This window comes from Juglans regia, chromosome 7 (genome assembly GCF_001411555.2).
Source record: "Juglans regia cultivar Chandler chromosome 7, Walnut 2.0, whole genome shotgun sequence".
In the NCBI taxonomy this organism is placed as follows: domain Eukaryota; kingdom Viridiplantae; phylum Streptophyta; class Magnoliopsida; order Fagales; family Juglandaceae; genus Juglans; species Juglans regia.
In genome coordinates, this window is record NC_049907.1 from 42197096 (window position 1) to 42223500 (window position 26405).

At 35.0% G+C, this 26405-nt stretch overlaps 3 protein-coding genes across 4 annotated transcripts; 1 reads left to right on the forward strand and 2 right to left on the reverse strand.

Annotated features, from left to right (window-relative positions):
• The first annotated feature begins 4776 nt into the window (after positions 1 to 4776).
• LOC109012852 (probable mitochondrial adenine nucleotide transporter BTL1) lies at positions 4777 to 10690 on the forward strand. 2 transcript variants are annotated; one of them, XM_018994693.2, is made up of 6 exons: positions 4777 to 4900; positions 5106 to 5246; positions 6126 to 6220; positions 8700 to 9033; positions 9315 to 9552; positions 9964 to 10690. In XM_018994693.2, the coding sequence occupies exons 1-6, from the start codon at positions 4871 to 4873 to the stop codon at positions 10212 to 10214; spliced, it is 1089 nt and encodes a 362-aa protein (XP_018850238.1). In that variant the 5' UTR covers positions 4777 to 4870; the 3' UTR covers positions 10215 to 10690. The 2 variants fall into 2 exon arrangements, with proteins under 2 accessions (XP_018850238.1, XP_018850237.1); XM_018994692.2 differs by lacking the exon at positions 4777 to 4900 and having other exon boundaries at positions 4923 to 5246.
• Positions 10691 to 11111: 421 nt separating this feature from the next.
• LOC109012853 (reticulon-like protein B22) lies at positions 11112 to 13270 on the reverse strand. The gene is made up of 4 exons (XM_018994694.2): positions 12877 to 13270; positions 12375 to 12516; positions 11590 to 11659; positions 11112 to 11390 (listed from the first exon to the last, which is right to left on the reverse strand). The coding sequence occupies exons 1-4, from the start codon at positions 13101 to 13103 to the stop codon at positions 11335 to 11337; spliced, it is 495 nt and encodes a 164-aa protein (XP_018850239.1). The 5' UTR covers positions 13104 to 13270; the 3' UTR covers positions 11112 to 11334.
• Positions 13271 to 14272: 1002 nt separating this feature from the next.
• On the reverse strand, positions 14273 to 24304 carry LOC109012850 (pumilio homolog 5-like). Its single transcript, XM_018994691.2, has 10 exons — positions 24129 to 24304; positions 21581 to 22257; positions 19771 to 21194; positions 19508 to 19649; positions 19283 to 19390; positions 17893 to 18105; positions 17691 to 17801; positions 17044 to 17238; positions 15680 to 15851; positions 14273 to 14641 (listed from the first exon to the last, which is right to left on the reverse strand). The coding sequence occupies exons 2-10, from the start codon at positions 22211 to 22213 to the stop codon at positions 14613 to 14615; spliced, it is 3027 nt and encodes a 1008-aa protein (XP_018850236.2). The 5' UTR covers positions 22214 to 22257; positions 24129 to 24304; the 3' UTR covers positions 14273 to 14612.
• Between the last annotated feature and the right edge of the window lie 2101 nt (positions 24305 to 26405).

Genomic DNA, 26405 nt, shown 5'->3' on the forward strand with positions numbered 1-26405 from the left:
CATCGAAAACAAAATGTGCACGAGTTACACGAGTAACACGGAGGACCCTCGATTTATCGGCATCAGACCATCATTAATGGCTCTGCTAATTAATGATCGAGGTCAGGGAACCTCCACATTAATAGCGCAGCTAATTAAGTCACATGCCACGATTATGAAGCCGACACAAAGTCACGTCACATTCAAACAAGTCTAACAGCATATTAAAAAAAAATGAAATATGGACATTGTGGAAAAGACTATCTGCACCTCCCCAAGTATGGTATAAATAGTTGATTCAATGTACGAATAAATTCTTTCATCCCTAAACTCTCTTATTTATTTAGTACACTCTAAAAATATTTACTAAATTTGACATTGGATATTCCTTAGTCTCAAGGCCGCTCTCTCAAAACCGCAATATATTTTATCTTGTGCAGGGCTCGTTTTCGAAAGCCTAAGTTGTTGGAACTTTACCCAAATGTGTGTGAAACACGACGTTAACAAGACAAGTAATGATATATATATAATTATTTTTATAACTCTTTTAAGAAATATTTTAAATTGAGAATATTTTTATAAAAATATGTTAATTTTATAAAAAAAAATGCCCCTCATTTACAACATAAATTTTATAGATTATTATATAAATATACATCTCATTTGAAATATAATTATATAAACAAATATTATAATAGTTATATGTTTATCTTTTTATTTTATAAAAATGTCTCATTAGAAGCTCGTAACTTAGTAGGTTTTAAAACTATTCATCCAAATTCCGACCCGAGAACCTAGGTTTCAAACCCAGGCCAGAACTCGGACCGAGTCATCTTGGGTCAGACCCAGGTCGAAACCCGAATGAATATGGGTTTTTGAAATCCATAAATCCAAGTTCCAGGTTGTACCCCCTTTTTTTTTTTTCAAAAGCTAATTTATAAGATTTTGTTTCCATTTAGCTGAGAATAAAATCAGTTGATGGCCTTTAAAGGAATAGAGAAAAATCAACTCTTAAATACAGTGTAAGCCTATAAACAATTAATTAATTTTGTAACTAAATGCATGTATAAAAAAAAATCAATATTCACCATCTAAAATGCATGCGACATAGAGGATGCAATCCACTGCATATTACATTGTTTGAACTAATTTTCTACAAATATTATAAAATACATACATTGCTTTAATCAAACTTTAATACACAACAAATTGTATGCAAAAAATAAGAAAATTTTCCATCAATTAGCTCTTATTCCAACAATCATAGAATAGTGGGTTCGAGTCTTGACGAGCTCTCTTGACTGAATCGAGATCCTTAAACCCTAACTAATTACAAACATAATGAAATCAAAAATCATAACAAAATGATCAATAATGCAATTGATATCAGACAAAAGATCATCATGATAAACGTCATTTGAAACATGTTTTTTTCTTCAATTTTCTTTTGGGCAAGTGAAAGGCTACAAAAAACTAATGTAACAAAGAAATCAGTGTCCATTTAAAGAGGCAATCAACTCATATTTTTAATATAAATCAAGTATTCATTGAATGACTAAAATTCTATAAGAAAATGGGTTCAACATCATCTAAAATTTATGCCCACGATTTATATCTCACAAACTCGGATCCAGATCTTATTAGGAGACTCTGTGATTATGGATATTTTTCACTCTTCTCCCCCTATAGGTCTCACAAATCCAAATCTAACATAAAAACACTACACAAAGATTACTTCATTCTAACATTCACGTCATAATAAATCTAAAATCAACAAAGAGAATAAAAACCCAATCGCATAAAGCAAGCCAAGACTAGAAAAAATAACAAATCGAGCAAAATATCAAAATGAAAAACTAGATTTATGTTAAGAATAGTTAAGGCTATAAACAACTAATTATCTTGTTAACTCTCTTAGCATTGGCTATTAAAAAGACCCAAGGCCAAATGAGAAAGGGTGTGTTATCTAGGCCATTTTACTAGTAAAATAACAAAAAAACTATAAATCTATCAAACTAGCAACATATACTTTATACCCATGTTTAACAAAATAACAAAAAAAAACCCAGATCTAGCACGTAATATTGTAACCGTAGTAGAAGAAGGATGTTAGTACAAAATGTCGTAGCACAGATCTTACTTGAATGAAAGCTACACAAGCCGTAGCATTTCATCGTCGTCATTCCAAGGTATCTGACGACGCGAGATAGAGATGATGAGAAGAGAGAGAGAGATCGAGGGTGAGAAGAAACATCAGTAGATAGCATTGTCTTATCGTAACAAAACAGACCCTAATCGAAATAAAAAAAGGGACCCAAATCGCAAAGAACAGACCTTGGGTCACGAGAATGAGGCGAGTCGACAACGACGATGATGAGGTCACAAGGATAACAAGGTTTATTCGTCGGCACTGAGGGAGGGAGGCTAGCGTTTCTTCGTCGTCAATGAGGGAAGGATGCTAGGATTTCTTCTGATTGAGAGAGAGAGGGGGTTACGAGACAAATCTGGATTTTAGAAAAGAAACCATAGGTTCAAAGATAAAAAAGAAACCTGGGTACCGGGTTTAAAATCCAGGTTTCGAGTTTTAAACCCGGTATCCGACTCGGCTATATTCGAGTTTAGTCATATGGGTACCGGGCTGAAATTTTGCTGGAAAAAATTTCAGTCCGAATGAACAGTCTTAGTATGTTTGGATGGTGAAATTGTTTGAAAATATTTGTAAATAATAATGAAAAGAGATTGTAATTCTTAAAACACTACACATACATAATTTATTTGAAAATATTGATAGAACTTTTTTAGAGTCCGTAACGCTCCTCTCAAAAAAAACAACCACCTCCATAATATTGGAAGTTCAGACGGGAACTCTCCAATGACAAGGTCATAAAATAATTTAGTACTAGTACGTATGAGCATTAGGTGTGCAGATCTTTTGATCGGCATTGGGTATGGAAATCTCATAAGACGTTTTGAAAAACAGTAGATTTTATTATGAAAAAATATAAAATAATTATTTTTTCGGTCTATTTTTTTATAAATGATATGCGATTTATATACTCGAGACATTTACGTTAACGCATTATATAATGAAAAAGGCTACTTTGCCTCCTCATTTTGTCCACTCAATTTGACCGCTGGTCAAAATTTTTTTTTTTTTTACTTAGTAATTAAAGAAGTGTTTTTAAATGTATTGGTGTATTTTTTTATTTTTTAAATATATTTAAATATGTAAAAAAATGTGAAAAGAAAAAAAAAAAAAAAGAAAGGAATTACGGCCCAGCGGTCAAAATGGGGCGGCATAGTAGCCGCACCCTTATATAATTACATTATTTGAGAAATTTATGCCTACATGGGATGTGTATCATTTATTTCATTCAGTTACCTTGAGGATTCTAAGGAGATCAATGCCTTGCCAAATCGGATTAACTAATATTTCGTGGGCTCAAAAAATATTAAGGCATCGTTTAGTTATACAAATCATCTCATATAATTATTATAATTTTTTAAATTATTACGTAAAATACAATAAATAATTTATCTAATATTACAAAATTAATATTAAAAAATTAATATTATAATAATATTTTATTTAACTTCTATATTATTTTATCTCATTTTTATAACCAAACGAGACCTTTGGACTTGTCACAAGACAACTTTACACAAATTTACCATAAAAAGTTAATGAGATGATAAATCAAATTACAACTTTATGGAATACTTATCTCGTCTATTAATGGATAATTTTTGAGATTTGTAATATATACTATCATGTAAAATTTAAAGATTAAGTAACAAAATGGTCTATTTAATTTGCCTCTAGATAGGTCGACTTATATGCTTTATTTTTTTATTTTTTTATATACTTATTGTGCTCTTAAATTATTTGATTTTGATCATCTTACTAGTATGTCGTTAATAGTTGGTTAAATATGTTAAATCAATCAAAATGATATATATATATATATAAAAGAATTAAAATAAAAAGAAGATGTCAATTGGCGACCCAAGTTCACCTAAGTATTAATTTATCACATGCAGGATACAATGAGCTGCAAGAAGTATTCAGTATAATGATATTTTTAGTTAGATAGACACTCTGAAATTAAACAATAGAGCATAGTCAAACAATTAATTGACTTCTGATGCAAGATCATTCAAAGAGTCACCAAAATTCATGAATTTGCATATCAAATAAATAGTTCACTGTGAATGCTAGATACAGTCGTAGAGACTTCATTTAAGAAATATGTATAATTCATTATTACAAAATAATTGTTTCATATGGATCATAAATTTATTCATTGTTTTAAAAATAGTTGGCGAGACTTGCACATTATAAATATCATTTGTAATATAAAAATAACTCATATAGTCTATTTTTAAGTCAAATGGCCTTGTTTAATACTCTATTGTGTATTTAAAATATTTATTATTTTTTTAAGTATTTTTTAACATCATTAATAATTAAGAAAAAATATATAATTTTACTAATAGTCACTTTTTTAATTATTAAATAAAAATTAAAAATAAAAAAATAAAAAAAATAATATATGAGTAATAGAAAGGTAGTGGATCTATCATTATCTTATTATAATTAATTTCGTACACTGTGTGATTTAAAAAAAAATTAAATTAACCCCATTTGATAGACACAACCCCATTACTTGTTTATTTATTTGTTATTTCTTTTTGTTTTCTTGAATGCCCAAATTCCGTACTCCGCGGAAAGAAACCCTAAACAATCAAAAAACAAAGAAAGTGTAAAAAAAGTTAAAAAAAAAACCCACCAAAAGGGCCAAAACCAAAACCCTCCAAAAATCCAAAGCGGCAAAGCTCCGGAAGCCGAAGAAACAAAGGAAAAATATCTCACGGCCACCAATCTCTCTCAATGTCTCAAAAACCATCCTCTCACTCTCAGGCATCAATTCTAATTTCGTGACAAAACTTTGTTATCGCTGTCTCTTCCCCTGTTTCTATATGTTCATTCACATGGAACACGCGTTTATATATATTTGTGTAGCAATCTATGATAGACCTGCAAGTTGCATATGCACAATTGGATAAATATAGGTTCTAAACACTGTTTGCTGATAAAACTAACAAAAATGGCATTTGAATCGCAGTCTTTGAAGAAGAGGAGCTCCACTGGGGTTTTTGGAGACGTATTATACGGGTCGATGATGTTTCCCAAAGAGCTTGAAATCGACAAGGAGACCAATTTCGAGTTAGGATTTCAAGTTCCAGACCTCGGATGTATGGTCAAAGTGAGTGTCATATCTCTCTGTTTTTTTGCCTTTCATTTTATTGTAAACGATTAATGCTTGGTTGCCGGGAGAATCACGGGAAAATTTTTGAAAAGAAATTAAGAGACTATTCCTACTTTGAGCGAAATATAAAGACTGCCACTTTTAGCCTTTTTAAAAAAAAAAAGAAAAAAAAAAAAAGAAACAGAAACTTCTGTTTCCATATGTCTCTGGTCGCGAGCAAACGATATATGGAAATCTGAGACTCAAACAATAATCGAAAAGAGAAGCCATCGTGAACACTTATCAAGGTCCCAGCCGCAGAGATTACAATGGAATTGTATTTGTATATAAGTTTTCATTAGGCGAGAAAATAGAGGGGCAAGGAAATCAAGAACTCTGTTTTCTACGTTGTTTCTGCTCTACAAAGCCCTGTGCTTGGCAGCTAAGATAATGGATCAAAGTCCTCGAAAGAAATTTTTAGATCTTTTGTTTTGTTTGTTTATTGCCTTTTTTTCTTCAAGAACAAAAGTATACACGAACGATTTGATTTCAAGGGTGGAAACTAATTTTATTTTGGATCACATCAGTAAACATTTTTCAGAAATTGAGTGTTCTGCAAAGAGATAACAGCAGAGTTTCTCTCTTCTGTTTTGTTTTGTTTTTAAGGCTTTCCGGTTGTTTAACCTTTTCTATTTCTGTGCCTGGCTACGGTTTGTGTTCCCATGGACATTGCGGCTTGTGTTACAGGTTTATGACGCACGCTTTTACTATTATTTTTTATCTGTTAATTAAGATTGGTTGTGGCAGTCCCTTTGGCGACTGAAATAAGAAAGTAAAAACAAAAAGGTTTCATTTTCAATTGGGTATATCTCATTGACATGCTTCGATATAATTCAGGACTTTTTAAAGACGAGGGAAGTTCGTGAGTTTGTTAGCGGGGCTTTAGCAGGTGCTATGACCAAAGCCATACTTGCTCCTCTCGAGACCATCAGGTTGGCTTTGTGTTTTTTTTTTTTTTTCTAATTTTTCTCACTTCTTATTTCATAAGTTAATAATGAGCAGCGATGTTAATTACTTTATGGGTTAAGTGTATTATGTCCCGGGGAGTGGTGGTGCTGTTGGCAGGCTGGTATGCCAGTGGTGTCCTTCTGGAAGTGACAAAAGTTAAAAAAAGTTTTTAGGATGGTTCCTTTGTGCTTGATGTTGCATTTGGCAGTAACATACTTCTTCAAAACATTTGTCTGGAACGCAAGGCTTGAACTTTTGAAGATCGTTTGAGGATGGTATCAGAATTTAAAATCATTCTATTTGGCACCCTCCAACTCACTAGCTTTCTGATTTCAAAGACTTCTGCTCTTTCTTTTTCTTGCTAGTTGGGTATATCCTTTTGCATACTTTCTGGATGTTAGGGTTGCGCCTCTCTATGTTTTTAATCAAATTGCTCATTGAAAAACTCCTAGGAGTTGGCTCAAGTGGTAAAGGCTTTGGTCTTGGTGTTATGCTCCTTCCAAATCTAAGGTTTGAATTCTCTTGGGTGCAAACCATTTATAGGGGGCCATCGGATTATAGAACTTCCCCTCTAGTCACCCAATGTGCACTTGCGGGAAACTCCTTGCCGAGGGCCTATGCACCATTGGGATTAGTCGGGACTTTGTTTTCGGACATCTTGTGTCAATAAAGAAAAAAACATATTTTTTATTGGCAAATTAGAATCTGGTTATATATGTTTAATAAGGAAAATTCTATACACAACACTACTATCCTACTTTCATCCCACTATGTAAGATATGACATTTATCACAATTGGATTATCCTTTATTGGATGATTTTTTATCATCCAATGGTGATAAATGTGCCACATCTTACATAGTGGGATAAAAGTAGAATGTGAGTGTGGTGTATAGCACTACTCGTTTAATAATCTCTCTTTTGTGGCCATCTTGATCAATGATGGTTGCTTTCTATGTCATTTGATCCCTGAAACACCACATACATTGTTGCTTACTTTATGTAGCTTGTCAATTTGTTTTGCATACCCTGTCTTTTGTTCTTTCATGGTTCCTTTTGTGGGTTTTCTCTCATCTTCCATTGTGATAAACTCCCACATCAATTAGGTCTATTACCAGTTGACCATTGTTTTTACTTATAAGAAAAAAGTTCTCTCATCTTCTTAAATTTCTATAAGGGTGCTTCTCTTGTATGCCACCACCAGTGTACTTGGATTGCGTTTTCTGGGTTTTTTTAATAAAGTTTTAGTTAGTTATATATAAAAAAAGTTCGGTGCTGGTGGCTTGATACTGAAGGCAGCTTGCATTGATCGTATATACAAATTGAGGTAGCCCTGTCCCATCACCACATCCCTTGGGAAGCTGATTTGATCCCATACAGGGGCCAAAGGATTTACTGGCTGAGCTAGGTGGAACTTAAGGCGACAATTTAGTGGTTTCATCAAGTAGATATTAGTAGTTGGTTTAGATCATTGCAGTAGTTTAGCTGCTTTGTTTTGATGTATGATGAATAAAATTTCAGAAAACCACCTCCGTTTATTTCGCTAATTTCTTCAGCACTCACTAAATGGGGAATGAAGAAATTTTGGACAGTCATTTGGGTTATAATCTGTTATGAAAGCATATTAACCGGAATGCTTCCCCTTTAATTGTTTAATCACTCCAGGCTATTTTCCTATGCTTTGCACTCTTAACACTTGCCACGTATGTTTTTTTGAAGAAAATCAGTATGTATTAGATTCTCTTAACAAATCCATATTGTTTAATTTCTTGATGAGCTGTAGGGTGTATATTTCACACACACTGTGGTATGGATGTTACATATTTTGGATGGATGTGGTCTACACTAAACTAAGATTATGCAATGCTGACTAGTATTGATGGATGTGATCTATATTAATCTGTGATTATTCATTACACAATGCCGACCAGTACTTTAAAGATGCGTGCTTGAGGTTCACTCAATATGGGTAGAGTTGCTTTAGTATTTGGAATTAATAAAGTAATTAAATCCCTGTACTGGGAATTAATAAACTGAAATTATACAATGCTAACCAGTATTCTAAAGATGTGTACTCTAGGTTCACTCAATATGGGTAGTCTTACTTTAGTGCTGGGAATTAATTTGTGGTTTTGTGTGGATAATCCAAAATATTGATTTAAATTTGCTGAATAACAGTTGACAACATTTTGGCTTGGTTTCTTTTCTGGAGTTTCATTTTACAAAAAAAAAAAAATCATCTAACGACCAACTTAGCTGTCATAAATCAGCGACTATCTCAACCCATCCAATGCAAGCTATGAAATTTGAGGATGTCCCAAAGGTCTTATTTGCACTGAACTTCTTAAGATTTGAACCTTGATTAAATTAGAGATTTGAAACAGTTATTGTTATTAGCAAATTTATGATAACAAAAAATAAAGCCTGAAATACATAGTGTGACTTGTGACATGAAACTTTCAGGACAAGAATGGTGGTTGGTGTTGGATCCAAACACATTGCTGGTAGTTTCATTGAGGTTATTGAGCAGCAGGGCTGGCAAGGATTATGGGCTGGGAATGCAATCAATATGCTTCGCATAATCCCTACCCAGGCAATTGAGCTTGGAACATTTGAATGTGTAAAACGGGCAATGACATCAGCACAAGAGAAATGGAATCAAACGGAATGCCCGAGGGTACAAATTGGCCCTGTCGGTTTGAACTTTTCTCTCTCCTGGATTTCTCCAGTTGCCGTGGCCGGTGCAGCTGCTGGAATTGTTAGCACGCTCGTTTGCCATCCCCTCGAGGTTTTAAAGGTATTCGCTAGGGACAATCTTGTGAAAATTGAAATTTGAGAGAAGTGCCCAACCATTCTTTTATGTTCTTGGACATTAATTACATATGATCTCTGCTGAACCGTCATGATAACGTCATATACCCCTTTATGTTCTATTTATTTCTTATATGGTTGGAAGTAGATTTTGTTTTTAACACTCTTCTAACTTATTGATATTCAATGATGAATGCCGAAGCCTTTTCTCGTGCACGTAAGTTTCACTACCAAACTGATTATTTTCCTTCTAACTTCTTATTACAGGATCGGTTGACTATCAGTCGTGAAGTATACCCTAGTTTAAGCATTGCTATTAGCAAAATTTATAAGGATGGAGGTATTGGCGCCTTTTATGCTGGTATCTCACCAACTTTGATTGGCATGCTTCCTTACAGTACTTGTTACTATTTCATGTACGAGAAATTGAAGAAATCTTACTGCCAATCAAAAAATAAGAAGTCTTTAAGTCGTCCAGAGATGCTTCTGGTTGGAGCTCTTGCAGGTGAGCAACATGGCTTCAACAATGCCATGTGGTCTTTATGAAAAATCTCTCTTGGTTTCTTTTAATATAAGCTTAAAAGAACCCCTTCAATTCCTTTTGACAAAGATAATGAGAAACTGGCGTCTTAACTTCCCAGTCTTTTTTTTCCCCCACCCCCCATTGATAATGTATAATAATCGCTTTGAAAACTTTATGGATCCTTATGTCTGAACTAGAACTGATTCTTTGCCCATTAATAGCTTCAATATAACGTATTAATTGGGTTTTGGAACTATTTGCTTATTAATTGATCAGAATTCTTGTGCGTGCCTTGTGACTATGAAGTTTCAATTAGCTCAGACGAAATTATCATTCGTCCATTCCCCATCATTCTCAACTAATTTGAATTCCATATACCTCATACATTGCCAGGTTTTACAGCTAGTACAATTAGCTTTCCTTTGGAGGTGGCCAGGAAAAGGCTAATGGTGGGAGCTTTAGAGGGTAAGTGCCCACCCCACATGGCAGCAGCACTTTCGGAAGTGATCAAGGAGAAAGGCCTGATGGGACTCTACAGAGGGTGGGGGGCTAGTTGTCTAAAGGTCATGCCATCCTCTGGCATCACCTGGATGTTTTATGAAGCTTGGAAAGACATATTACTTGTTGGGAAAGGTCATCTCTGATACATCCTCCACGATTCCACATAAAGTTCACAGTGAAGACTTATGTTGGGGTCGCTTACTGGAAATTACGAGGTGGAAGGTACCACCAACCAACTAGCATGCTGAAGTCTCTTGGTGGCTCGGCATGGTCCTGACATCAAATCTTGTTTTTTTCCCAAGGGAAGTTCATGGTTTTGGACGAGGGGCTCCCCCATGCTATCTACAGCATTGTTGACTTCCGACCAAAAAATTTGGTGAGCTTAAATTTTGGTGCACCATAAGGTTTAATGTACTGATTGTTTTTTTTATTTTTTATTTTTATCTTTTTCATTTATTGTTATTGGTAATTAAATGTTGGTCTTTTCTTTTCCTAGTGTTTTTTTTTTATAAAAAAAAAAATACCTTTCCGGTTTTGAGCGGCCATGTGGCTCAGCCAGGCAAAATACTCCCATTGCTAATAACAAGTGATATACTTTATATATGTGAATCTTAGACGGATAAACAGTGAGTAATGTTATAATCTTTATTTTTAATTTAATTATTTTTAATCACGTTGGCTAGTTATATCATATTTTAACTGACTTTATTAGGATAAGAAGTCAATTAAAATATGACATATTAGTCGTTAGATAAGTCTTTATTTGGTATTTTAATTTGTCGATAGCCTTGGACCAATCCACTTCCTCTTTCAGTCTTCTGTATATCTCCCAGCATCCACAAGTCTGCTTCGAAACTCTGCTAAAATAGAGACCAGACCATGTAACAGGACTCATTGAATTTGGGCAGACGAAAAGAAATGGTTCTTATTCGTAATTAGTAAACAAGCCGCTACATGGATCTTAATCATGCTAATTAGCCACAACCACTGTTCTGTGCTTATCATGATTCATGTACTTCGAGTGGATCTTCCCACGAGGATCGAGTCAAATGAGCTGAGGCAAGCATTCATTTAGTCGTGCATCTGTTCCAAATAATTGCTACTCTTTTACAGTTTTACCACAATTATCAAGAATATCCCAAGAGGGTCACCATAATAGTTGTACTAAGATAACTGCGCATGCATGAATTTAAAAATCACAGACTACATCATCTCCTACTCTGAAGTTGAGCCATTTCTTCCCCTCGGAAACTGAGACACACATTAGCCGATTGATTGAGAATTCTCTGCTAACAGGTATAGACAAAACAAGAACAACCCTGTCTCCCATAGAAAATAATTCAAATAAGTCACCAAAAAGAGGGTATAAGCATGAAATTTGAAAAGTAGAAGTAATAAATCAAGAAGCGAATGACTTTGATGCAAAAACTTTTAGCTCTCAGAACCAAACAAGTAGTTAACCTCAGGCACAATATATAAACATAATCTCATCATGTACAGATGTAAGTAGCAACATACCAGCATAAGCAACTGTAACACCTGAAACGAATCGTCCCAAAGCGGATAGCATGTACAGACAAACCACCACCTGCAGGGATTTACATCATACATTAATTCTCTGGTTGGTTGTTTCCACCCTAGCAATAAATAGGCTACTGATTTCATTCTCTGATGAATATTGACACAGTACTTATTAAAAGAAAAAAAGAATATCAACACATTAATGTGAAATGAGCCACCTCAGAACCCACAGTGAAATACCCTACTAGTTAATAACTAATTTTGACCTTGAAATCATACAAAATCTATCATGAAAGATATTATCTTAAAATGGATCTCATATATAGAGTCTATAATTCTAGTCTGGGATACAAATCACATTTATGGTGAAGAAAATCTGTTGCTTCTTGAAAATAGCTTAATGTCAATGATTTTTGGCTATGAAAAATAATAACAACAATAATAATAAACATATGGGTGATGCTACACCCGCAGAGGGGAGCCACCAAGAGTGCTCACCAAATGTGCAATTTTTTGTTACATACAATTATTTTTGCGTACTCCTTGCATATTTCATTGATGTGATTGGTCAAATCAGTTATTTTATATTAAAAAATAGTGACACAACCAATTACATTAGTGGAGTGCGCAATGAGTATGCAAAAGTGACTGCAGCGTTTTTGAAACATATATGCCTTCTCCATCCATGCCAATTCGCTTAGAACTTGACAAACCCAGGAGTACTAGAAACTGTGGACAAGCTCAATGTTAAGATGGAAACAACTAAAATTAGAGAGTATTACCCTGAAAAATAGCCTCTTGTCATGCCCCGTCGCGGCAACCCTCAAAACAGACTCCGCAGCTCCAACTGTATTAGCTATACACGCAACAATGCCATTAGCAGTGTCCTGAGAAATCTGCCACTCAAGTGGATCCACGGGTACCCTATACAACGATGTTTTGCAACAAATCAGATTGTTAGAACAAGGAAACACGTATTTACGCGTTAACAATAGAGGGCAAATCTGGAGATCCCATGGGAACTAATTTAGTTGCTGCAAAGAATTAGGGTTTTCAAGTAGGAAAGAAGAAAAAAGAAAGCCAAGCAACACATCAGAAAATGAAAAACCCTAATTTCACTACCATTCAAGAACGAAAACCCAGAACAGAACCCACAGAGTGAAAACCCTAAATTTCGCTAATAATTCAAGCAAATTACCCAAGAACAGGCAACGACTCGAATTATGAACATTCTGAAAACTCTTTAAATGGGGAGAGAAGGAGAGAGATGTAAGAAGTAATTACGAGATGTTTAATTGGCGGAAGAGGAGACCAAGAATGGCGAGGGAGCAGAGAAGAACGATGAGGACGTCGGAGACCAAAGAGAGAAGGCTGGCCTTCCTATATGCGCAGTGGTAGTACACCAAAGTACCGCTGATCAGCAGAATCAAAGGCATCCCAAAGTGGCTTCTCCTCCCTTGTCTACTGCTCCCCTTGCTTTTGTTGTTGTTCTTACCATCATTGCTATCCATTCCCCACAATTGAAGCCCTCGCGATTCACTCCTTCATCAATCAACCTTTTCTGTCGCAGCCTCGCTCGCTCTTCCTTCATTTTTTTGAGCATTCTTTCGTTCAATAAATGGCAGCATATCGTGAGACACCTGTAGAATAATCGACTTTTATCTTTCCTATCAGTTAGGTCCAATAGAAGAAAAATTCTCCTCATCATCTTACATCACATATCATATATAAATTTTTTATTTTTATTTTTTATTTTTTTTCTTACATCACATATCATATATAAATTTTTTATTTTTATTTTTTATTTTTTTTCTTACAAAATATGTGATCTATAAATAATGAATAGATAAAATCAATTAGTTTATAAAAAATATAACAATTTTTAAAAAAAAAATAAAAAATAAAAATAAAATAGGTGTTGTATGTATTATGCGAAGATAATGAATAACAAACGGAATAGAAAGTCGAAACTGAGAAAAAGGAAACAAAAAAAAAAAAAAAAAAAACCAAAGTAAATATGAATTTTGTTACCAGCTTGTTTGAAAAAATTTCTATTATTATTATTATATTTTTGCCGTCATTGTTGTTTTGGATGGTAATAAAACCCATAATCCACTTCTATTTTACAACTCTATAAAAAATAAAAGCGTAATTTTATAATATTAAAATTATATTTAATAGAATGACATTGAAAATAAATTGTATAAAAATTGCAAGTAATAACAGTAGTTGATGAAATATACACATCAAATGCTTGACATAACATAATAAATCTTAGCCCGCAATTCTTTTTATTTTTTATTTCCTAAGAAAGCTTCATTTTTTCTTATTCCCACACACAGACATACTTGAGACCAGCAAAGGATACATAAAAATCCTTAGACATTTTAAAACGAATGAGGTAAAATAAAAGATAAATATTTAATCCAAGAATATATAGCAAATCTCATAAACTAATGTGAGCGATATATCACAAACTGACGTAAATTAATGCAGTAAATTATATTATAAAACTATTTTTATTGCGAAATAGACGTAACATATCATATAAAATCATATTAATTTGTGAGTTTATTTTTATAAAATCTCTTTATAGCCGTAGACTTTTGTGAACCTAGCATTGTCAAAATAAAATGCATGCAAGAACCAAATGTCCGTATGGTCAAGCAAGCAGATATTAACAGAAACTCATGAACTGAGACAAATACTACTTGCACAAGAAACCACAGTGAGCTGAGCATAATTTCCCAGCAATAAGATTGCTTTGAACAATGATCATTGCTCATTTTCTATATACATTGACTACACAAGCATACCATTTGATTACACGAAGTTACATAAAATATACTTTAGCTACGCCTAACAGGCAGCCATCCGTAGCAGATGCAATAAAGGAATTTACATTTGCAAAGAATGGAATGTGTTTGTCCATCTCTAACTTTTTTTACAAGCAGAGTCGTTCTTGCTGCCAACTTCCTGCATTTCACTTAGACGACCTGCTGTCCCATGCAGAGAGTACCTTATTCTCCTCCTTCCAAGGATTGGATTCCTGCACGTTAGAAATAAAAAATGGTTTTAGGCCTTTACTCTTCGCAAGAATTTCCCACATGTACATGCAACAGATGTTTCTTCATGTCAGGGCCAGAACCAGAAAGAGGAAGGGAGGGGCCACTGATATACCACAAACATAATGAAACAAGTAAAAATCCAAGGCAACTGTCAAAATACTGTTATCTGTAGCACCGCGGTGACGCACTAAATGCACGTGTGCAGGAAGACTACAGTGTGGGGTTTGATTTACATTTTTTTTTTCCTTTCATGACATGGAACCCATGGTATGTTCAAAGGAAGGGTGTAGCACTATCCAGCATGCTGGATGTTAGCATTAATTAGCCATGCAATTTTTCTCCTTGAAAGCACCTTGCATACCCAAGGGTTAAGGCTAAAGATTAAAATTAAACCACCCAGTATCCCAAGGGCAAGGTGCTGAAAGAAAACTAGTAGACAATAAACTAGGAGGCTAAGGGCTTGTTTGGGAAGTGATATGATCTCATCTCAAAACTTCTCAAGCATAACTCAAACGCAAACACTTTTCAATTTCAAATCTTCAATTTTTTCATCTAATCATTACAATTTTTCCAAACTTCCAAACAAAACACAAAAAACAATGTTACGTTTTCAAATTTTGAAAAATAATATTAAAAAATTATATTCTAACAATATTTTAAATTTATAATATTTTCATTCAAATTTTTCTTTCTCCTTTTCCAAAATCCAATAAAACATCTTAACTTAAATCATTTCATTACTATTCAAAAAATTATCATCTCATCTCAATTCCCAAACATGCCTAAGAGTATGGTGTACGGAGCTCACACCAAGAAACAGCCTGATGATAGTAAATTTTTTGCCTATTTGGACCTTCTGCTCTAAATTTTAAATAAGCATTTGGGTAAATCTATCGTTAGGCGCCTACAAACAAATGTGTATAAATACTGCCAAGCTAACCTTTACTATAGATAAAATGGAGACAAGAAAATCATGGCTTTAAGTATGTGCACGTACTAAAGACGGAAAACTCACGCACCTTCACCAGATAGTTGTTCAAATCGAGCAATTATGTGTTTCCCATAGGTGAATTTCTTCAAAGCATGAAGATGAAGTCTTATACGGTTTAGTAACATTTCCCGTTGTTTATCACTGCTTGTTTCGAGAATCTTCTGGACCACGTAATTTGCAAATTGGTCCTTCATCATTGTCTAGTACATAGGAGTCAAACAAGAACCAATCAGTAAGCATAAAGTAAATTCCAAGCTGAATTATACTGCACTCAATGTTAATTATTCCCAAAGACTAGCCAACTGCAAAATGACAGAGTGGAATCCTGAATGCTCTTCTCATCTCGATATTGGAATGTCTCTATTTGACCTCACAACAAGCTCACTGACAGGAGAAGAATACGCAATAAAATTGGGTATGGAGTAAGTTCATGTCACCAAAGGATGTCAGAACATATGCACATCAAAGATCAACAAAGAGAGAAGGGTTTCAAACAACCAGAATTAATATCCAGACTATCAGAAAATTAAATATCCAGCTCACATTTTAACAGGAAAAACAATCTCAACAGTTAAACCACACAGTAAGTAAGGTACTGAACACAATTGGGAAGGTGCAAGTAGTAGAAGTCAAAAACCATACTTTGGTGTCAAACTCTTAGGCCATACTTGTTTTCGCAGATGAGATGAGTTGAGATAAAAGTTGAAAGTTGAATAAAATATTATCAGAATATATTTTTTTAATATTATTTTTGTTTTTGGATTTGAAAAAGTAGAATTGTTTATTATATTTTGTGTGAGAATTTAGAAAAATTGGTAGTGATTAGATGAGATGAGATGAGATGAAAAGTTTTTTGAAAGTGAACGAGGCCTTAAACATCCTGTCTATCAGAGATTCAAATAATGCAGAATTGGTTAACAGGGGAGAGAAAAGATTCTGTTGAAAATTTTTGGGTGCGCATTGTATATCAATGGGTGACATAATAGCATCAGAATAGTAGGAAAACTCGTTACTCATCAGTCTTGTAAAATTATGCAATGGTTTTGAATGGCTTGTCCCAGTTTCCCAGGCATTCTTATAACAGTTCTATTAACATGTTTAAAGGTTTAGTTGCCACTTTAGAAATGAATACTCAGGGATATGTGATTCCTTAAGTAAACGCATAATTTAAGATATGTTCATAGGCAAATTCTGACAGAAACAGTTATTGGTTGCCTGGCTTGGATTTGCTGACCTTAGTGGGTCATACTGATCAATCAGTCGAGCCAATGCACAGGGTAAAATCATCAGGACGGCATGTTATAATTATGTACAGGATGTCACTGATAATATGAATTATACGAGCTTCTTGTATGGTTTCAAGTTAAAGAAGAGAAGAAAAAAACTTCTCACCAATAAATTATCATTGTCCTCAGATTGCCCAATAATCTCTCTGATCAAGAGCTCCCGTTCAGTAGTATCCCCATGCTCCAAACATTTCTCAACGACATTTGAAGCATATTTATGAAAGCTCATGTGGACAACTGCCCCAGTGAAGCTTTTGATTATTTGACTTCTTGCATGGGGCCTTCCCATCTTCAAAACATGCTGCAAGACATTATATCCACCTTAATATTTAATTGAACAAGAACAGTCAAGCATCAACTCTGTGAACAAACTAAAAATGAAGGGTAAGGCCCCAATGTTTACCTATTATTAATTAGAGACCAACAAATCAGTTTAACCTGAAAGCATCTAAAATTACAGCATCACTAACCCCTTTTAATGCACCAATCAAAAGTTCTTATCTTTGCTCTTTTTCTATAATTACAAGCCGCTTCTTAAAGCCTCTCTTTACAACACACCTTCAAACATGCCATATCAAGAATATTTCCAAAAAGCACTTGCTATCAGTTTCACCAAATAACGGATGCAAATGAACAAAATGCTAAAAATGATACAAATTTAATTAACAAAATTGCTTTCACCTTCGCCTGTGCCACTACCTTAATGACAGATAATGCTACCACTGAATGCTTTGGAAAGCAAACAAAACCAACCTGCGTGACATAATTGCCATACTGATCTTGAGCAAGAACATAAGCAGACTCCAAGATTTCGTCCACTATGCATTGAATCTGCAGCTCATCTGAACAATGCTCCAGAATTCTCTATCACAAATCAAAACATAAAAAATTCAATACCAAGCCACAACAAAGTATTAGTAGAGCCTTTCCACCAAACTATCAGTGAGCAGATTACCTGAATGACACGACAACCATAGGGATGAGTAGAAAGCGTGGCAACTTGACCTTGAAAAGCTGAGATAATAAATTCAATTTTCTCTGTAGGGACACTTTCTATACATTTTTGGATAACATGATTTCCATTCTGATCATGTACACATCTCATAACGTGTCCATCAAGCTCACGCATAAGTCGTATTTTGTGATCAGGCTCAATAACTTCAAGGACCTAAAATGCAAATTTAGCACAGATCAACAGCCAAATAAACTCATGAGGTGGATTGCACAGCTTAAGACTGCAATGGTTAAGGTCCTGACAAGGCCATTAACGAGCCAAATGCTATGCCAAATGGGGACAACAGGCAGATTTAAAATGCCTAGCTGGAAAAGACCATCCCCTATACCAATGTTTTAAGTATGTAGTGCCACTAAGAAATGCGAAGAGCGTGATATTATTTTAAACTCCCCAATGAGAAAACAATGGCTTCTTTAAGCTATCAAAGATATAGTAGAAGGGAAATATTATAAAGGTGAACCATCATCAGGCCATGATTTCAACCAAACATGATTTCTTCCCAGCAAAGAAACATCAAACGAACTCATTAAGCAAATACCTATTTCCAAAAATAAAAATAAAAATAAAGAAACTTCCCTTTTCAGTTCAGGTTACATTGTTCACAAAACCAACAGAAATTGTACTTCCCCGCCAACATATCTCATCACCTAAATCCCTGGAAAGGGAAGGTTAGACTGAGGGGGTGGGAGGCTGAAGAAAGGAACTCTAAAAGTTTCCTTCATAAAATAAATAGAGACTATTATTCCAGGGTGTAAATATTCTTATTCAACAAACGCCACCCAGCAAGTGAATTTACTGAACAACATTGGTGGACCTAAGGAAGAAGGAGAAGTTAAAGAAGCTTCATTGATGCGATATTGAAATCTACTCTTGTTAAGGATCACACATGTTATGTTCATCCCCAAGCTTGAAGCAAATTTTTTTTTTTTTGAGTTAAGGAGGGGAGGGGAGGGGGTGATCTGCAAGCATATTGGCAGCCATTGCTGTGCACTATAATCTTAATTACTTCAAACAACCTTTTGTCATCATAGACGTAAACCAGAGCCCAAACCCACAATAAATTGTTCGTCTGAGTGTATTTGTTTTTCTCTGCTTCAATAATTTCTATTCGACATTGAAACCTAGTTTTGGGCCCTGACACAAACAGAGATAATACTACACATGGAGTAATGCATACGTTGTTTTTCTTTTTCTTCCTTTTAATAGGTTGAAAAGCATGAGATTACTTTTCTTTTTCTAACGATAATGCAAATGCTCAAGATATATTTTCATTGAGCAGCATATTTGGTGGAATTATAAGCTGCACATCTATCATAAGAGTCTAGCATACCTTCTGGATTACACGACAACCATACATCTGCAAACTTAAAGTCAACATATGTCCAACAAGTTGATCTGCAAGTTCCTTTCTCTGCTCGAGACTTCCATATTCAAGAAACTGTAAAATATCAACAGGATTCCCATGATCAAGCAAGCCATTCAGAAAGTTAACATGCCCAGAAAGATATTAGATCACAAATATCCAATGTAATGCACATTAGTTTTGAAAGCATACCCTTTGAATGACATAATTGCCAAAAACATCTATCATTAATATTGAAGCATGTGGAAGAACTTCTTTGAAAACAGATGCCTTGTCTTCAACACTGCAATGTTCCAGGTTTTGCTGAATAAATCGACTCCCATGTTGATCAACACTGAATTAAACACGAATCCAAAATTATTATTTGCACAACAAAAAGAGTAAAGAAATCACATCTTGTAGATGACAGGAACGAAAAGAGCAACAAAAAAGCAAAATTTAGCTTAGAGCCTTGCCTGAATTCAAAAATATGCCCTGCAATAGCAGAGAGTTCAAACTTTCGAACATTGCTGGATTTCAGTTCTTCAAGAAGAGAGTGCCCTTTGGGCTCAACAAAGCTGTTGAGTCTTCTCTGCCCTTGCCTCTCTGAATATTGTCCAGAATTTCTGATCGAACTTCGAGGTAACCTCATCTCACTATGCTGACCAAGATGACTCATTCCACCAACCGGAGATGATGGATGTAATGAACTAGGAATAGGTGATGCAGGAAATTTCGTCATGACATCCAAGTTAGGAGAAGTTGGAAAATAACGACCACTAGCATTTCCCACTTCTCTTGGACCTGGAATGCTCAGATTTGTCTGAGGCTGAAATTTCTGATAGCTCATATAAGAGGCCACAGTTGACAAAGGGTTATCCTGGCTCCCAACAATACCTGTTGATGCCAACTGAGAATGGAATGCAGTGCTATATGCATTATCAAAATAATGTGGATAATAAAGCATATGATGAGGATCCACAAAAGAAGGTTGAATCATTAATCCATGCCGCCCATAAAACTTCCCTAGATTTTGCACATCACCTCCAAGTGGGATGCATTCCCCTATTAAAGCACCAGCAGTTTGACCACTAAAACTTGGAGCAGAAGCAGGATCAAATGGCAGAGGCATCACACCATGAGAGGGGTATGCAGCCATATATGGGGGAAGAGGCACTGAACTCAGAGCATACCCCCCAACACCGTATTGAGAAGAAAACAGCCCTGATGGATAAAAATTAGGGTCATATGGATGTCCTGACGTTATTGTTGCATATAAGGGAGGAACAAGTCCATGAGAATGCAATGAAGACTGTATGTCAACAGAAGAAAAATTAGGATCATGGGGAGCTTTTTCAGTGGCACCATGAGAATTACTCATTCCTTCAGAACGAACTTGGGCTTCGATTCCCTGAACTTGATGTGGAATACCCCCTTGAGCAGAGGGATGCTGTTGTGCCATATTCCAACGCTCTTCTTGTTTCTTCCCGTCACTCTCTGCATTAGATGCTATAGTTTTGGTCTCCGTTTTGGAGATGTCTGACCTGAGGGTACCACCACTGAATGATATATCATCCTTTAAACTGGAATCGTTATTGCTTGATTCATTGTATTCTGGCGTTAGTGGGCTCCCTCTCGCATCAGGACACCTTGAGCTTGTAAAGGAGGTCATTGAAGGATTACTATTTACTGTCACTCCAACAGGACGTGCATCCAGAGCACAAGCCTCTGAACAAACGTCAGTAGAGCCTGAGTTTGATTCCAGTAGCTTGGAAGCATCAATAGAAGAGACATTTGCTGAAATTGTATGGACATCAGAATCAAACGATCCCTCTGTTGTCGCATGGCCAGATGAACGAGACTGATTATAAACTGGAGAAGGTGTACGGGGGAAGTCTTCCTACAATCCACCAACAAAATGAAACAGAATGTGAAAGGAAGGGGTAATAAGAAATCCGAATTTACTGAAATCTCAAGGACCGCTTAATGGACACCAAGATAATTATTAACAACCAGAGCAAGCCCATGGTTTAATTTACATCCACTGAGACCTTGCCACATTGTCTGAGAACAAAAAGAAACCTTGTACCATTGCAAATGGCTTCATTAGTGACGGAGGAAAATTTGAAAACACATACTTAACAATGAGGACCACTCACCCACCGGGGTGGAAGAGGGATGACGGAGAGAGTTGGGAGCTTAAACATACTTAACGTACAAAAGCATGGAAAAGTTCAACACTTGTTGATTGAGATTAGAATCCAAAACATGCAGTTAAATCTGTACCTGAATCAGATCAACCAAACTTTTGTGACGACTACGCAAAGATACTGAGTTCTGTCCAGGCATAAGTGCAGTACCACTTTCAGCCAAATTGTTGGAAGCTGGCCTTGGTGAAGTATCATCCTCAGACTCCTCCATATGAGGAGAAAGAGAGCCTTGAGACAGATGCAAGGGCCCATTGCAACTATCATCAACAGAAATCAATCCCGCATTATTGCCAGAAAAACCCATTTGATGCACTAGGCACTGATTCTCTTGCGAGAAAAGAGGTGGAGGAATCCTCGGGTTCAACTTGATCTTAGAGCTGGAGTATGCAGAATAAGCTGGATCAAATTTTAGTTGTTCCTCCGGCACACCACTTAAATTAGCCAAGCTTGAATTGGCATGAGAGTTATGTTGCATCAAAAGATTCTTAATCGATGCAAGTGAACCTTCCATGCTTGGTGGAGCGCTACCACTTCTGTTAGGCACTATGCTAAGTTGATCTCCAAGAAATCTTTGCCCCTCCAAGAGTACTCCCAACTGCTCTGCTGCCATATTTTGTAATGGGAATCCAAAAGCTGCAGCATCCTTAGAAGAGGTCCACTTTCTAACTCTGCTGCTTTCCACCATTCCCATAACGCTCTCAGTTGCCATCCTGCTTTTGTATTGACTCTAGCGTCCACAATTTTATCTACACCCTGCCAAATCAATCCAATGCCCCATGATACAACTCAAATCAGCTGACTCCCCTTTAAGTGCATTGACAAAAATAATAAGCATAAAAAATACCATTTTGGTAATAAACCCACAAATGCTGACAGAGTGACAGGAAAAACCGCAACACAACTTATAATTCATTGATTCCCCATCTTTAAAAAAAAAAAAAAAAAGGACGACACCCATAATATTATAAGATGAGTGCTATAGCCACAAAGGGATTACACAAAAGTAATTCTACAAATTGACGTAGCTTCGTGTGATCCGCCAGATCTACTTTATAATAAACAGAAATACTTTGGGTCCCGAATTGTCCCGAATGGATTTTATTTTTATTTTTATTTTTATTTACTTAGTGATTAAGAATATATTTTTTAATGATGTTGTGATTTTTTTTTTAAATATTTATGATGATTAAAAAAATACATGAAAGAAAAGAAAAGAAAAATGAAAAATTGAAATACACTATTCGGTGACTGTAGCACCGCTCTATAATAAAAGTAACTTTACATTCTAACAAACCACATCAAGCCACGTCAGTTTGTGAGATTACTTTTGTGTAATCTATTTGTGGCTAGAGTATTTCTCATATTATAAAGCACCCTCCCTTGTGGTGATTCCCCATCATTAATATCATCTAGATGCAGGTCTATCAAATGATATGCCCAAACATGTACGAATTGCAGTTACAATCACATTCAAGGCAGCAAGTCTTCTAGATTGCAGAAGACAACGTGGCAACAAGGTTCCAAGGTTTTTGGTAGCCTGACATTAAGAATAATGCATGACATGCGCTAACTTATCCCTCAACTAACAAGAGCATGCCAACAGAGCCCAGAGAAATAAAAGTTACTTGTCTACAAAATGAATGGGATATTAGAACCAGGAAGGGTAAACGAGAAAGTAAGAAAATTTGTTGCAAACTCTTTAACAGGGTATGTCATCACTGAAAAAGGAGATGTGCCCTTTGAGATTGAAGGCAGGGCTGGTGAGAGACCCTTTCTAATCAGCACGGTCAAAATAAATTAATTGACTCTTTAATCCATCATAGTCTACACCTAAGAAACAGTTCGCACGTTACTTCAGGAACGTTTTCTCAATATTCACAAATCAAAATTAAGTTAATTCACCCTTCGCTTGGTGTAAAATTAAAAAGCATCTTAAAATTCTTAGAAGCTCAAAACTCGTGACAGATTAATTTAAACCTCAGGAACATTTTAGAAACATTTAATGATTCCAGCATCTATTTTCCATAATCCCATCAAAATTCCGGGCAATCACTTTGGGTTTTAAAAATTTATGCCAACTTAAGCGAAACCTCGTCAACGTTTTAAACATAAGATGATCAGATAACAATGATTACAATTTTTTTTTTCCATTATTCCACCCTTCAGTTTGCCCAAGATTTGGTTCAGTCAGCTTGGAAGTTTATCAATTCTAAAGAAAACCATTTTATCATAAACCTGCAAACATATGAAACCTCATCGCATTTTAACATGAAATGATCAGATAGCATTTTTCGCTTCCGTTAACGTAAAATCTGGGGCAGTCAATTTGCAAGTTCATCAAAACTAAAGAAAACCCATTTATGATTTATCATAAAGATGCAACCATAATCCTCATATAACTATTAACCAATGATAAAATTATTAAAAAGAAAAAGACAATCAACAACCAATCATTCAAGCCCACAAGAAAAAAAAAGAAAAAGAAGTAGAAGAAACAGGAAACGAGACATAATTTTAGAGCATTAAAGAGAATAATTCAAAAGAAGCAGAACTATTATAATTCAAAGATGAAAACCATCAATCCTCAAACTTTCTTGGACAGTTTCAAGTACTGAGAGTCTCACCAGGTATCAATATCAGTTCTCAAGTTTTGGAGCACAAACCACGTCCGTTGGAAGCTCTCCAGAGTTCTGGAAATATTACACGAACTTGCTTTTCAAGAACCATTGCAGTGGAGGCGGAGAGAGAGACATAAAGACGGCGAGATTGACGTTGTTTGTAAAAAACAATTAACTTACTTCGCAAGAACCATTGCAGCGGAGGTTTAGCCCAGAACATAAGGAAATGACAAGAACACCCTCCAGAATATTTATCTGTCTCATGTCGAAGGATTAGATTGATGGGATTAACTTGTAAATTTGGGAATGGCTTTATGGGTATCTCTGGTATACACTATATAGATGGGAGACTGGCTATACATACATACATACATACATACTTTTTATTAATTAAATAACTAAATATCAAATAAAGACACGTGTCCATTCAACTTTGTTCCATATACAGGTGTCAACACCACGTGACTGTCCTTCTTCTTTCGATCATTAAACGTGGCGATAAAAGATTCTACTTTCGTCGGTATTCGCTTACCCGCTACTGTTTGCAGTTTGCCTGTACAGTGTACACCCTCCTCCTATTTTAAACTACCGCATAATTTATGTGTTCGGTATGGAAAACGTATTCCTCAAGTAAAAGCAACCGAAGACGTGTCTACATCTCTACCTTTTGATGAAATTGCTTAAGCTAACGACTGATTTTTTCCTGAAATTTTTAAAAAAAATTGAAAAAATTATAAAATTATTTTTATTATAAATAAAACTATATGGATGAACATAAATGCCATGACGTTCAATAGGCCATATTTCGTTGGCATGAGCATTGCCAGACCAAAGGGGTACCTCTTTACTATGTATGCGCCGCATGCCATTGCAGCTTTTCACTTGATCTCAAATATGGTGGATCGCTGGGGGCCAACAAAGGCAGGAGGGACAAAACCAGACAATGAACACTTGGAAAAAACACCCACAATGTCCGGACTCGGAGGCTTAGGATAGGTTTGGGGTGAGATGAGAATTTTGTGTTTTATTTTGAAATTTAAAATATTAAATTTTAATATTATTATTGTTTTGAGATTTGAAAAATATGTATTGAGATTTGAAAAAGTTGAATTGTTTATTATATTTTGTATGGAGATTTGAAAAATGTGTAATGATGAAATGAGATGAGATGAGAATTTTGTGTTTTATTTTTAGCTCCAAACCTGCCCGTGTTGCTTCCTCCGAACGGCAGGCGACCCTTGTTGTCTGGAGTTTTTAGGTTGTTTTCATCTGTAATAGAAAAGGGTTTGTCATTATCTGGGGATCAAGCGTCTAAAAACATCAACACCGATCAAGATTAATTAGTGTGATACATATTCTTTGAACATCAACGTGACATTACATGACATGATTTTCAAGAAGTCCAATCTGTTTTTACATTCAGACCGCTCTCAAACTACAATGTAATTCAAAAGTATTTAGAGTAGGAGAGATGAAAATAGATATTTTATTATTATTTCAATATTTATTACATTAAATATTGTGCGATTCATTTATTTTTATTTAGGTGCCAAATTAAAAAAAAAAAGGAAATCTGAACCCGGATGTGACTATCAAATTATGTTAGTTTAGAGAACGTCATTACCAATAATATGAAAGAAACAAGGAACATGACAACATCATGCAACTCCACGTACAAATTAGGCTGACATACTGCTCAAACCTAAGAAGTAAGGACGTATATATGCGCCAAACGCGTGTGTTGCCATCGGCATCAGCTGATATTAGCATGCATCGACGGGTTTATGCGAATGTATAATGATGATTGCGACATCTAATAAAATAATTAAAGTTAAAATATTTTATTAAATTATTATTTTATTTTGAAGTTTTTAAAAATTATATTGATTTTTGTATTAAGTAATCATCAGATAAAAAAATTAAAAATTAAAAATTAAAAATTATTTTATATTTGAATAATGTTTGAAAATGAAATTATGTGTCCAAACATTTCCTTATATATATATATATATTATATATATGATAATGATAAAAAAAAAAAAAAATTTATAATTATAGATAAAGATTCTCTCCTTAACCAATAGCTTAACATTTTCAATCCTAATAACAAAATATATTATAGGATACTAAACAAACATCCATAACGATTATTTGAAACACCAACATAGTTAAGGAGATGAGATGATATGAGATGGTTTGTAAATAGTAATGAAATTATTAATTAGAATTAAATGAGATGATATGAGATATGATTTCATCTTACCTCTATATCCAAACGGGCCC